Consider the following 15,288-nt stretch of genomic DNA (forward strand, 5'->3'; position numbering starts at 1 on the left):
CGCGGTGGCGGACGGGGAACGGCGCGTCGTCGAAAATGCGCCGCACGGGGTGCTGCGCCCGTCGCCGAGGGTTTTATCGGCGGATTAGCATTGCTTTACATAGTCTCGAACGGGTTTGCATAGGTTGCGGGAACGAGAGCGGGAGACCCGACGAGCCCACACAAACCGATTTCATGCCGGAGCGAGGTCTTGTAATCTCGCGCCGACAGGTCGGAAGAAAGGATAACGCGAAAGTACGTCGATGAATGAAAGGCGATATAAGCCGTTTATCCTGGTAACGTACTTTAGAAGCTCTAGATTTAATGGCAAATGTGGAAGAGACCACGCACATCGAAAGATTTGATTCTTTTATTCATGGATACGGTAGATGTATAATATTAAGTATATATATTCATGAAAAATGTGTAGAATTATGTTTTTAAATAAAGTAACTTATATTTATAGATTAATAGAATAGATGCATTTTTCTAAAATTAATCATGTGGTTTTTTTCGAATTTATAAATGTTTAGTAAGTTATTATTTATATATTCATAATTCATTACCGTTCGTATTTTTGTTCGAAGCTGTAAATAATTTTTAAAAATATATATGAGCTATATAAAGGATTACATAAATAATTTTACAAACAGTTTGTAATAAAAATCTAATTTTGTAATATATATGATTTAATTTAATATTCAAAAAATAAAAATTCGAAGTTATGTGCACTAATTTTTAAAGAATTTAAATTATATAGCTTTTTACTTTATGATACAGAATTAAAATTTATTTCGATACATTTTTTAATCTGGAAATACTTTATTTTAAGTTAACATTATTATTAATATATTTAATAATATATTTAATATATTTAATTTATTATAAGTTAATATTATTATTAATATATTTAATGTAAAAAAAAAATATGTTTAAGCTCTCTGATTTATGACGTTTTCCAAACAAATAACACGCTCGTATAACACGCGAAATGATTCTTTCCCAGAGACACGCTGTCTTCACAGTATCTCGTTGAAGTGCAACAATCCCGGTGCAATTTGTCTCCTTCGCGTAAACGATGATTCATTTTGTCGGTGATGTGACATTTACGGAAAAATCTTACAATCTTGCGGCGTGATATGAAGGTCGCGGAAAGAATTACGTTTTAGAATCGGTACGAATTGTCCCCAAGAGCCGACTAAACTGACATCTTTTAATATGAATAACGCGTACTCGTTTAACTTCTTTTTTCGAGATTGTTACTCGTATCTAAGAAATGTCAATGCAAGTATTATGGTTGCTATTTGTAATCTGTAAAAGAACATTAATTAGCAGCTAATTGTGGTTGAAATTACTGATTACCAGCTTTGTCCGATTTCTATAAATTTCTTTCCTCTTCTCTGCATATTAATTGGCTCAAAGAGATAACGTCAATTTGTTCGAGCCATTTTATGCTCGACATTCCGTCTCAAGACATCTTTTCCTTCGTCGTGGAAAAGTTCGCGTTTCCTCGGGAAATACGGTTTTCTGAAATATTCGTGTGGCACAAAGCTGCGCTCTTCTTGCTTAGCGTTACCGGCGAACTAATATATATCAGGTATAATGGATATTAATTAGTGTATTTTAATAGAGGAACAATTAAGAAAGTGGGTCGCACGACCGGCGTAAGAAGAGGCAAGGCGAGAGTGGCAGCGACCGCGATTTATGCCATGGGGGAAGAGGGCTCGCACGCAAGAGTTTTACACTGTAGGTTCTATTATCTGTCTTCAGCGGCATAATAGGAGTCCCTCTAATTAGAATGTGCCGCGCGGTGCTTTTGTCCTCGAAAAAAAGAGAGAGGAACGAGAGGAAAAGACGCAACCGGAAGGAACGAGAGATGGAGAACACGGCTCTCCCTCTCTCGTCGCTCGACCGACCGATTTATCTCTGTTCCAATCTCTCTCTCTCTCTCTCTCTCTCTCTCGCTCTTTTGATTTTCTCTCTTCTTTTTCTAAATCATAAAGTTTCTTCAACTCTCACGCGGTGATTCCTCTTCGGTGAGTGGTTGAAAAATCCCGCGATGCTCACCATTGTGCATCCCATGAACTGCTTCGACGTCTGTATAAGTTTTCGGCTTGCAGCGCGTACATTGGTCTCACCCCCTATAATAAGATACACGAATGTAATTTAACTCGAGGGTCTTCTATAAGAGGACATAAATTTGAAAGTTTCCGCAGCCCAGAAGCCATTTTCGTTCCACCCTACTAATTATGACATGAGATTTATACCGCCGCGACTATTAAGACTTATCCGCACAAATAAGTACGACTTTACACAGAAAATAAATTACTTGATCTATCTCGCTCTGTCTTTCTTACGCACGCAACAAATTACGATGTCTGCAACATGTTAAGTCGTAAGATTTTACATCTGTTTCATGATTTTTTATATATATATTACATGATTCGTATGATTGGAGCATAAAGATAAAAAATAATTAATCTTGAAAAGTAAATTTTCTTGGAACATTTTTTTGCAAAAAGAAAAAGTTTTGAAGCCTTCCTATTTTATAATTATCCGATTTTCTGATTACAATAATTTTTCAGCTGTTTTTGAATTAATTGATTTTTCTAAAAGATGTTATTATACATATATTCTTTTGTTAAGAAAAGATAAATGGAAAGAAAGATGTATCATATTAAACAATTCAAGAAAATCTGTAAAAGAATATATATAAAATATTTTACATAATTTTTAATAAAGTAATGAAAATTTTTATATAAAGGAGAATATATTTATACAAGAGAGAGAGAGAGAGAAAATGTGATAATTATATAAAATTTGAAATTTTTATAGTATCTAAAAATGTTTTATTAAACATATTAAGTGGTGATAAATTCCAATTAAATATTTACATAATATTTACATAAAGTAATAAAGCTTACATTGTTCTTAATGAAACAGATATATCTAATTTAAACAATTTTCTTTGGAAATTTATTATTAATGATATACAATTGTTAAGAAAACGTTTCTAACAATACTCCAATAGAAAATGCCATATTAGGAGCTTTGATGGCGACGGCCATCTTCGAATTAAACATTTCTATCAGACAATTTTCACACCCGGATAAAATCCTCTATGAGACGAAAAAAAGCTCGATGCGCAAACAAAGAAGCGCACAACAGGAAAGAGCGAGGCAATGAGAGGATTTCGCTTAAGGGAGGAAATGAGCGAGCGAAAACATTTGAATAAAAGTGTCCTCTGGGGTCGTTTCCTCTCGTACTTTCCGATCTCGACAAAGAGAGTGGCCGGATCTCCAGCTTCGTCCAGGGATAAATTAAGACGGAGGGGATTGAAACTTTAATTGCGTGTATTTCGGAGCTGCCCGATCGACTTTCCACGATCGTCCATCTACGATCGAACGTTTACGACCGCGATCCAGATCGGGCGAATCTCCAACGGATAAGATCCGACAACCGAAGAAGCGCGCGAAAAATAGCTGAAAGAGACTGTAGGCAGTCCGAAGCGTTCGATTGGATTCAATGAAGGACGAGGAGACGGGTAAGGGGGATGGTGGTGGTGTCCGGACGGGTTTGGAGTGGAATAGAAAGAACGGAGCCAGAATTATGCAGATTCCGGATATCCGATGTAGGTAGTCGGGTATTCTTCTCCGGGCCGGTCCTTTAGCCAATAGACATCTGGGATTTCCTGAATTGAATGTAAATTACCTTTTGCTCCGTTCGCGAAACGGATCTATCGTTAAGCTCCTGCAAATAAGGAGGTATCCACCGTTCTCGATCGCCCACCCTTTCCTTCCCCCGTCTTACCATCTTCCCTTTTTTCGCGGCAATAAGAGGGCGAATTGCTCGCCGGCGAAGTGAAGAAGGCAGCGGCGTCAACAACAGAAGAGAAAGAGACGATGGCGGAGAGACCTACTTGCCAGGAGGAAAAACGGAGGAAAATCCCCGACCTCTGCAACCAAGCAGTTTCCTTCGTCGCGTCGAACGTGCCGACGACCTGCCGGCGGGTAGATGGGTGGGCGGGTGGTGTACATTAATTTTCCTACGTTGTGGCAGCGATGGAATCGAATTTGCGCGGCATTGTCCGGTAATCGGATTTACTTAATGCACGAAACGACGCGTGATTAAACGGTCGCGCGTGATACCTGCGGACCCGCGGCGTAATGACCCGATCGTGCCTAATTGCAGGCGTGACAAGATGTGAAAAAATATTTTTCCACGCGTGCTGCTGATGCGCATTAATATACGGGAATAAACAGCTCGATAGCCGGGGAAATGATACGAAATATAAAATTTAAATAAAGCTACTTTGCTCCAATTTTTGTTAATTTATAATCTAATTCTTCGTTGAATTTTAAATAAAAAATAGAGAACTTTTTCAGATTTATTTATTAATTTGTTGCGTGAGAAATGTGAAGTTGTCGCGGGTTAAATTGATTTTTTGGCGGAGCGAAATTGATTTTCGAAAATGAAAAATCCAAAAGCGACTCCGAACCTTGTATCGTTCGCGCGAGTAACCGATCGCCCGTGAGTAACGTATGCAAAATCGATCGATCATCGTCGTTGAGAGGAGCAGTCTCGCGCACGCCGCGCGTTTATGCACCGAGCAAATTAATTGGTCTACACCGACCGCTACATATCACTCGCATTTACATAAGCGCGTTCGAGTCCGCGCTCGCGTTTCCTGCGTCAATTTCGTTATTACTTGAGTACTCGCCACGGTTCGCTCAACCCCCGCAATTTCACACCACCCCTCGGGCCGAGCCGCCCTATCGAAAAGACCGGGCCGGTTCAGACGGGCGTTAGTAATGTGTGCGAGCGCGATGAAATGCAAACAGGCGCAATATTATTCATTGTTCGTCGGCTTTACACGTACCGGGCTTTGCCGGTGCCGGGGCAGGGCTGAACTGAATGCCGCCAGGGACGGATCTATTTGCTCTACGACTCGAAAACGTCCACCTCGTAATTAATCGAATGCATTTTCCCGGCGCATACGCCTGCTCCTTTTTTATTCCACGTTCGTACTTTGTGCGAAATATCCGTAGAGCGTCCATTCGTGTAAATATGGAGCGTATTCCGGTTCACAATCAGTCGCGCTCGCTTTCACTCGGTCCTACATATTTGCAACATTTACGAAAGTGCATTGTACTCAGTTTTACAATGCTCCTCAGTCGTATTGACATTTTCTCTCGTGCGTCGTACAAGTAACAAAGTACCTCACGTGTGCTCCAAGAAGCATTGAAATATTAATTTTTTATGGCGTTGTATGGTGTTGTATGGTCACTCGTTCAAATATATCTTGAAACATATTATCTGAAATTATCTTTAATAGATACTTGGCTGTTAATATATAAAATAAATATAAAATTTAGACTTTTTAATTTATTAAAATTTTTTAAATAAAATAATTTTTAATAATTTTTAAAATTTTTTAAATATGTCGGCCATGAAATACATAGTCTGATTTTAATAATAAATAATAATAAATAATAATGATTTTAATAATAAATAATAATACATAAACAATACACAAAATAATAATACATAAAGATAAAATTAATTATCGTAGCAAATATTGATTTCGGAAACCTCGTGATCTCGTTTTAAGGTCCTGTTACATTGCAATTATGTAACAGTTTACCGCAGTTCTGTAATAAGCTCGAGTTTGCGTGTCACCGCGTTTTGAAATGACTAACCGCCGTCTGCTTTTACTGCAGGCTAGGAAAATTTATCGAAATGCACCTTGTCCCTTTGCATCGCTTTGCTTCCCGTCTGTTTTATAGACATTTCCTCGCAATAATGTATACGGGCATCGATGGGGGTTCCTAGAAACGCTTGAATATTAAAACGGCACGCCGATCGAATAATGTCGGCACTCAAGGCCTCGATGCATTATTTCGAAGGGTAACAATTGAATTGCACTGTAATTATGTAACCGTCCACCGCGGTCCAATATATATAACGAGTTCGCGTGTCGCCGCGCCCGAAATGATTACTATTCTACAATTTCATTCATTATAATAAATCAGTGTCTGTATATTTCAAGAGAATGCGCGACAGCGCATATGTTTTAAGCGCGACAGATAATTTGCCGAATTTGCTAAAAATTTACAATCTATCTAACTTAAATATAGCGTCCGATGCAAGCGAATAGCGAGTAGATAAATTTAAAAAATGCAACTGTATCCGCTTCTTTTGCGCTTCTCCTTCTTGCTGTACACTGTTTTATTTTTAAAACAGCGCATATCATTATACATTATAGATAATGCGCGCAAAGAGCACTAATTATACGAGTAGTTTCTCGATTACATTTTATGCCGTTATAATTGCACATGTTTATTTTTATAGCGCTTAACAATGCATTATGCTTAATTTTTTCGAGAGAAAGAGATAAATCATATCAAAGAAAAAATGATGGCGTTATAGCAATGTAATGTTATACACGTGAACACTGATCATTTTGATTGTCTCTCGTTTTTAGTCTAATTAATTTGTTGTCGATTTTTTTGTTTCTCTCAATAAATTGTAGCTTTCGTTGAAAGTAGGAAAGACAATTCTATTTGCTGATACATTAAGCAAAGTCGGCACAACTCAATGTTAATAGATCGCGCTTTTCCTTTTCTAGCAAAACGGTATCGCGTCTACGAAACTTTTCCTCGAGCCAATTTTACGGTCGCCCTTTGGCGACGTAGCTTCCTTTGTAACAAGTTGGCTCGCGACAAGCGCGACGGTGGACAGGAAAATAGTCAACCGGACGAAAAAAAAACGCGAGAGCGAAAAAAAGTGATGAAAGAAGGGAAATACTCGCTATGAAAGGCTGCAATTCTAAATTAGCTTTGCCAGAATAGTTTGTTGTACGACTGAAGGACTTTCGTTAAATTTGCGTGTAAAAATTTTCTTTATTGGATGCACTGTCCTGTTATTTTCAAACCAACACATTTTTTCTTATTTTCTTTTTTCTTAATTTTTTAAAATCTTTTCATCTGGAATTTTTTCTCTTTATCACCGTCAAACAAAGACGTAATCCGTCGATTGAAAAGAAAAACGCGCAGTTAAAAATATTAAGAGATATTGAGAGATATTTTTAATATCTCTCGAAAAAATGCAACGCTCTGTAAATAAGTTTTTTTTTTCAAATATTAATCGATTCGATGTTGACTTTATCGACTAAAACGTACAGTTTTAATGACGAAGGATATTTTTGCTCCATTACACATTACATGAGTGATTTAATTAAGGAAATTCTGTGATGATCTATCTGCGTGGAAAATTGAGTTCGAGTAGAGCATGATGTCTCATTTTATGAAAATGTTCTGCTCTTATTCCACTTTTAAGCATCATCTAGAACCTTTCCAGGAGAAGGAGAAGTTAAGAAGTCAAGTACGCCACATAATATCTAAAAACTGAAGCCATGCAAGGATGTCGTATTACATACGGGACCCAGTTCGTCTGAAAGACGAAACTGCGCGTCAGTAAAAAAAGGCCTGCATACTTTGGTCGTTCACTTCCGTCCCTCTCTCTTGCTCTTTAATCCTCCAAGTTTATTCCCGCACCCTTCGAGTCCACTTTTCTTCTCTTTTTTGCATGCTAAAGGACCGAACTACGGAAATTACTCGTAGCAAGATGAAGAGGCACACAAGTTATGTAAATAGCGTCCAATATTTTAGCTATATTTATATAAATATTATATTTATATAAATATTATACAGAAGAAAATGGTGATTTCGATGACCTGTCGATGAGAGTCGCATCGACAGGTACCCAGATTCGGTTCATCAAAAATACTTTTTGACAAGACGGAATAAGGTATTGGGGAGGATATGTGCGTGCCTATGGCGTCAAGGTTATTCGGGATGAAATATGACGCACGACAGTGCCAAACCCGACGGAGAGAGAGATTATGTGTCCCCGTAGAGAAAAACTGACTCTTCTCCACCGGTAAATAAGATCCTCTCGCGTTCTGCCGCTTGCTCTTCAGTCCTTGAATCCAATCCCCGAGCCCTCTTCGTTCTCGCACCCCATCCCCTCCGAGGAGCGAGCCCGAGAGACGTTGCTTACTTCGCGAAGGTGGAAAGCGCCTTTTTTGTGCCTCTTAAGCTCGGGCTACGCTTTTCTCGCCTCGATGCTCCGAATATCAGTTTACGCGCGGAACCTCCTCGAAGCTTCATCCTCTTCCAGCTTTCACCTTTGTAGTGGAATATGGCCACCCACTCGTACCCGATCTTTTAGAGATTCTTTCACCATGTTCGCGTGCGCGATGGCATATCCGATATCGCCCTCAATAAAAAACTGCGAGTATTTCAGTTCCACTTTTCGATAAATTACGCTCAAATAGAGATACAATAGTTTGATTCTACAGGATAATTCGATATTGTGAGATACCTCATTCTTGATATTAATTATTTTTTTTAAGTAACTTTGTCTTTTTCAGATTTTTATTTCAATTATTTATTTTAGCCATCTGACAACCATCATAAATTGACTCGTGTGACACATTTTTCGAACGGTACTAAGAAAAAGAATTACGAAATTTGCAGATTGAAACCGTATGTGCCACAAGATTTATTTTTATATATTACTGTCTAATGGAAAATATTATTAATTTACCTACAATTTTACAGCCAAAATATATTATAATTTAATGATTTTTATGTGTGGTTTTACCTTCTTTTTAACGGAGATCTTTTATAAAATAATAAAATGCATATAAAATTGATTTTCTTTAAATATATTTATTATCGGGAGAAATAATGTCGATTTATTGATAAAAGGCTCCATTGAAAAGTAAAGAGACAATACGCTATAAACCTGTAATTACATCAACTCTCTAATAAACTGAAAAATATTTATGATAACTTAAAACTATGTAATCTGTTAAATATAATGTAATTTATAATTTTCACTGATTACAAATCCTTGCATCTCCATCTCAGATACATATTCTATTATTATTATAATTGTCTAATCTCAAAGAGTTTATACATAAACATTAAGAAAATAAATTTAAAAGAAGATAAAAATCCTAATCTTTATTTTCTTTTAACTCGTTTAATTTTTCTATCATACTTTCCTTCTTTTTACTTATAAAGGAGAGAGAGACATTAAGGACACCCTATATAACATTGGAAAGTTATTTACGACGATGAATTTCTATCGTAGCCTCGCCGAACACGCTATTTAGGACATTTTCGTTTATGTTTACATACGCGATCTCTACATGAAACTAAGCATAACAACATCGCGCTACGACCTTAGTCTTCAAACATTATCCAAACAGGTCGCAGTTGAACTCGCGCTGCGGGCCGGTGCGCAGACTTTTCAGTCGACTCGCGTCTCGATCTTTGTCACGTCCATTCTTTGTACATCTTCATCAATTTCCCAAGAGTCGTTCGATAATCTTGAACTCCATTTTCAAAGTTAAAGTAACTCAAAGTGTTTGTGTGTACACGTGTACCGGGCAATTCAGATCGTGCCACGGTAGCGGATTCCCTTCGGTAAGTAAGCAAAAACGCGAAACTACGTTTGAGTTTCGTTCGATTTTTCGAGATCAATCATAATAGCTTTATTCGATTTGTAATAAGATTTTTCTAGAGAAATTGTTGATCAAAATAAATTTAAAGAAAGATAAAAGTTCAAATCTCTTTAATTTCTTTTCACTCAATTTTTTCTATCATACTCTTTTTCTTTTTATTCATAAAAAAGAGACATATTAAGACATTCTGAAAAGTTATTTACATAAACGTATAAATTCTTGATTGGAATATTACTAAATAGTTTTTTTTCAATAATCAGAGATGTTCAAAAATTTAAACAAAATTTTTATTATCTCCTAGTTTATTAAATTTTCAAGATATTTTATAATGATGCGAAATGTGTATGTGTGCATGTCTCGTTTACATTTATTATTTTTCATTCTTCCTTTATTTCATTTTCTTGCTTTAGTCGATGTTACTTGATATAATTTCTCGTTAAAAATGTATACAAGCAAGAAAGAATTCTTCGTACGACATGATTGAAACATTTGTGAAGGACACCGACTTCTATTATTAACGTAGTATATTTTTCGCTCCTCGATAATATTGATCGTATAAGAGTTTTTTTTTTTCACATCGAATCGCGATTTCAATCAATATCGCATCGAGTACGTTTCGTTCGAGTTAATTAAACGTAACAGGACACTTTTCATCTCCGATGAGGTGCGCCAGTTAATAAAATTTAAATTTCAAATCTCATCGTCACGAGTCGGGCCGAGGCGGCAAAACGAGCGGTTATCGGTGCCATTCGTATTAAATGTTTGGAGATTTTTTTTTTTATATCGATTACAGCACGTTGTGTAATTCGAGAAGAAACGATCAATGTTCGAGTCCTGCGTACAGATGCCGAACGCACCGCTGAATATGACAGAGTCGGAGACCATGCTCGACTATAAGTTGTTTGCTAGTGGAACGATGCAGTTGGACCAGAATAACAATAGCAACGTGCCCTCAGATCGGTAAGAGAGAAATCACTCTTATTTTTATCAATTTTTGCGACTTGTAAATTATAACGTAAAAATAATAACAGCGCATAATTGATAAATAAAAAGAAAAATTGACGTCGTACATTTCAGTATTTATTTAATTCAAATATTATGAGCCAATTTTAATTCGGTCGAAACAATGATTAACTTTGGTACACAATAGAATTAGCAAGCAAGGAAAATATATTTGCTCATTTTATTTTGAATGAATAATATAAATCATGTATGAAAATAATAACAATATATTGAATAAGTAAATAAGAATCGTGTCATATTTCAAATTATTACTTAATTGTACGCATCAAATTATTATATTTAATTCTACAATTTCAATCAAAATAATAATTAAGCCGTAAAATACATAGATCGATAAGAATAAAAGTTATTGTTCCCCCTTTTTCATATCTCGCGCATTAATTCTTATTTTATTTTATTGTGGATTTTCGATATCTCGAGTTAGAATACAATAACAACGGAAAAATATGCAAAACATAAATGAGCAAAAAAATATATAGTGAGAGAAAAATATGATGCTTTGCATATTTGCGTTTTAATTTCCGCTTGACGGTAGAATTGGATTAGAATACAAGTAATATTAATATACAGAACAGAGATATCGATAGGAAAAAATTTGCTACGTGTATTTTGCTTATTTTTGCGCTCCGATTTTTATTCAATTTAATTTCAATTCAAACTGCTTTTATTTGCCGCTGAGAGTGATTAAGTGTAGCGGATTGTGCGGGCAATTTTCATCATCCCCGAAACGTGACTTGCTTAATCAAAATGTAGCCTTAACCGAATCCAATAATTGGAACAAATGATTATTCTAGAACTGTTAGCTTTGCGTGCGAAAAGACAGTTGTTTACTTTCTTTTAGGAAAGGTGATACATCAGATGATCATATGGCAAAAAATAATAATGTGGTAGAGCTGCGTGTGTATATATATGTCTTATCCTTAGCATTCGAAAACTGTCTTTTATATATATAACAGAAATGTTCTTCGTTAGTCTAGAAATTAATTTTTAAAAATTTATTTTAATTATTTAAATAAATAAATACAGATAATAATATATGATAAATATTAATAAATAGATTAAATAGATAATAATGAATAATAATTAATTTAATAAAATATAGTAAATTGTTTTAATAATTGTTTTAATATATATAGCCAAAAAATTAATATATTTCAGTTTTTAATTGCATCTAATTCTCTAATATATATATATTTATTTTTGTGAAATATATATTATATTAGAAAATGTATGTGTGTGTGTAGGTAAGATAAAGGATTTAGTGCAAAAATGCATCAATAAACGAACGAGATAATTAATAATTAATAAGGAAGGCAGTCTCGCTTAAGTTTTCTGCTCTTACCGAGTTCATTTGAGAGAATCGATTATAAAGGCAACTTTCGCGCTCAGCTTTTTTTCCTCGCGCTCAGCTCTTTTTAATTGGTTGTCTGCCTAGCATCGTGCCCCTTTAGCCAATTAGTACATTGCAAAAAATACTACGGTATCTTTCCATCGGGATCTTTTTTTAATGCAAATTTTTAATCGACGCTTCTTCCATTTGCATGAATATTGTCAGTATTTACGTAACTTTCCATGAAAAAATGCATTCTGTTCATATATACATTTTTTATTATTTTTTTATTTTTGTATTATTATTTTGTATTAATTAAATCGGAATATTATATTATATTTATATAAATTTTAGATTAAAAATATTTCTATTTTATTCTTTATTTAAAATTTTTATTTTTGCTTTATAATATTACTAAATCTCATGAAAATAATGCAAATTAGACTAATAATTTAATTAACCGTTTTATACAAATTTAATCAGTTATTTGTCAATCTGTAATCTCTTACTTAGTTTGGGATATAAAATTAACGTAAAATTTATTACCAAATTTGTAAGAAACAAAATTGGTTTCGCTGAAAGTCTGTTGTAATTTTTAATGTTGCAACTTTTTTTTACATCTTTTATAACTTTTGCAATTCTTATATATTTACTTCTTCAATATAATTACTTCTTCAATAAACATACTATATAATTGTGATTCGTAAGAATAGATCTTTTTTTAAAGGACGACGAGCAAGGAATATCGATGTAACATCGATTACCTGTACATGTTCTTATACATCTTTAGGAGAAGAAGTCATGAGCAAGAGTCGTTAAAGAGTTTCACATCATCGAGTTTTGCTCGACATTTCCCTTTCTTTCTGTATTCCGTTCTCGTCTCTCTTCTTCTCCGAAATTCGCTTGCATTAACGAAGTTGCGACGGTAGCAGAAGGTTGCAACGTTAGGCTGTCAAGCCTGCAGGCACCTATCAGTTTGATTATTTTCCAGTTAACATCATGATGTTGTTTAAAGGATAACGAGAGAGTATGAAATAGGACCGAATAAAATACAAAGAAAACAAAAGAGAGAGAAAATACAACAGCTATTTTGTAAATTATTTTAATAACTGGAGTTTAAAAAAGAGAATTTTTTTATGTAAAAACAAATCAAAATTCGAAAAAGGATTTTATTATACATATTAGATTTAAAAATTTCTCGATAAACTTAAATTTATCTTAAAGCGCAGTAAAATCCCTATGAAATTTTGCAATTTTTGCTCTTTATCAATATCTACATTATTTTCTACTTCTAAAAATTTTTCATTTTTCAATAAATCTATAATTAAACTGACATGAAAAACTTGCTGAAGAAATTCGAAAATTAACCGAGGATTTTCTATTATATTATTAACTAAAGAAAATTGGCATTGTAATAGCAACAATGTATATAGTCGACATAATCTATTGATGATCCATGTAATTCGGCCGTCTTGTATTCAATAATTATCCAATATCCGGGTACACGCTGACTATATCATTATATAATGTGCATCGCAAGGTGCACTTTACTTCCCATTAATTAGCCCGAGAACGCGGACAAGGCGCTTTTATTTGAGACATAGCATCCGGGCATTTAATCGGTTAATTATTAAAAACATGAATAGTTTTCTCTTTCTTTCTCCCTCTTTCTTTTTTATGCCACGTTAACGAAGTTGTCGTCATCGCGATGAACTCGAGGGTAGACCCACAATATCAGTTTGGTTATCTCCTGTTTAACGCCATTGTGTCGCGGGCAAAGGGTGATAACGAATCAGCACCTATGGCGAGGGTGTGAGGGTGGCAAAGTCGGTGCAGGATCGTTCCGATGGCGGAGGGATCGGGGGTGGAGAGGGAAAAACGGGACAATAGTGCTTGGGGCACTGTGAAGATCCAGTAATTGAATTACACTCCGATAACCGCTTATCGCGAGCCCCTTCCCTCTCGCGAGCTCGCAGCGGCAAAATAACTTTCGCTTATTGCGCAGCTCGATCGTCCATCCGTTTCTAGCAGGGCCGCATCGAGGAAATTTGCAACGTTGCATTTCCCCTGGAAACACCAATGAGATAAAATCATAATTAAACTTCCAAAAATACTTTCAGATGTTAATGTGAAATATGAAATAATGATGTAAATATTTTGTAAACATTTTAAACTTGACGTCGCGATATCGTATAATTATTTTACATATTTTGGAAAAAGATAAAGCGAGAAAGAGGAATAAATAAATAAATTTATATTAATAAATTATGCCATAATTCGAGCAATTTAATTTTGATACGCTTAAAATAAATAAGATACTAATGAATTTAATATAAACATTTCAAAACTGCATGAATGAAATTTATAAATGCTAAATAAGCTTTTCAGAAAGTTTGTAAATATTTCAAAAATTTTATAACATAATCAGTGATAGTGATATTATATTTAAAAAGTTGTTTTATTTGCAATTTTTTATATAAATAATACATACATATATTTAATAATTTTTCAGAGAATCGAGAGACATTTTATGAGCCTTCCCATGACTTTTCTTCAATTTCTCCGCTTTTCTTTTTCCCTCCATCTTTTTCTTCATCATGGCCGATCCACTCGCCGGATGGCTCGCAAAATAATTAGTTCGCTTACGAATCCCTTCGGTATATTGGCAGACAGAGGGAGGAAATTAAATTCGTGCCCCTCGTATAATCCACGCTCGTGCCGAATCGACTCGTTCCTTTGATTCCTTTGATTCAGCGGCTCTTGCGCGATTAATTATCGGCGATAAACGCGCGGCCGCGTACTATAACCGTACGGTGTCTTTTGCAACATACGATCGCGTCCTCGCGTACGGAATGTCTAATGAAGCTTTTTGCACCGCTATCTCTCATTGCGATGATGAAATCGTAGAAAGGAATTGCGAAATGGAATTATCAAAAGCTTGTGCTTCTACGTAATGAAAATCCACCATTGAGTCCGTGAGTAATTTTCCGATAACGTGCGTTTTGTATCTTTGTAATATGTACTCTGTGATAATTTAAAATAATTCATCTAATACGTGTTCTAAAAATTTTTATAATTGTAATAAGAAAATATAAAATTTGCGTTACACTGACAGTGAATAACAAATAACCACATATTTTTTTATTGATATTATTAGAAGAAGGAATATACATATATTTATTTCTTTTATTTAGAGACTTATTTAAAACTGTTTTTAAATTACAAACACATTTTATTTAGCAAATACAAAAGATAATGTTTGATAATGCATCAATTAAATTATTTTATAAGAAATATTTTCAGTCAGCTTCAAAAAATTAACTTTGTGACAAGTTTATTCTAAACGTATATTTGAAGCCGGAGAGCCAACAAAACAGCTGATTCGAGAATAATTCCCAGTTATCGCGAGCGGGCACGCGGGG

The 15,288-nt window shown here is 34.9% G+C and overlaps 1 protein-coding gene across 15 annotated transcripts in view; it reads left to right on the forward strand.

Annotated features, from left to right (window-relative positions):
* Positions 1–15,288, forward strand: part of LOC145972070 (CUGBP Elav-like family member 1-A) — a 491,882-nt gene that overhangs the window by 279,452 nt on the left and 197,142 nt on the right. For 2 of the 15 annotated variants that reach the window (XM_083100303.1, XM_083100304.1), the window contains one exon: positions 10,307–10,473. The exons of 12 other annotated variants lie outside the window; for them this stretch is intronic. In XM_083100303.1, coding sequence (XP_082956429.1) covers positions 10,337–10,473 — 137 coding nt within the window. In that variant the 5' untranslated portion in view covers positions 10,307–10,336. Of the gene's footprint in view, positions 1–9,394; positions 9,476–10,306; positions 10,474–15,288 lie in introns of those variants that run through there. One more of the 15 variants, XM_083100305.1, reaches the window with a different exon arrangement.

Source organism: Camponotus vicinus, unplaced genomic scaffold (assembly GCF_025532165.1).
Source record: "Camponotus vicinus isolate PSW18456_S1 unplaced genomic scaffold, iyCamVici1.0 SCAF_5, whole genome shotgun sequence".
Lineage (NCBI taxonomy): Eukaryota > Metazoa > Arthropoda > Insecta > Hymenoptera > Formicidae > Camponotus > Camponotus vicinus.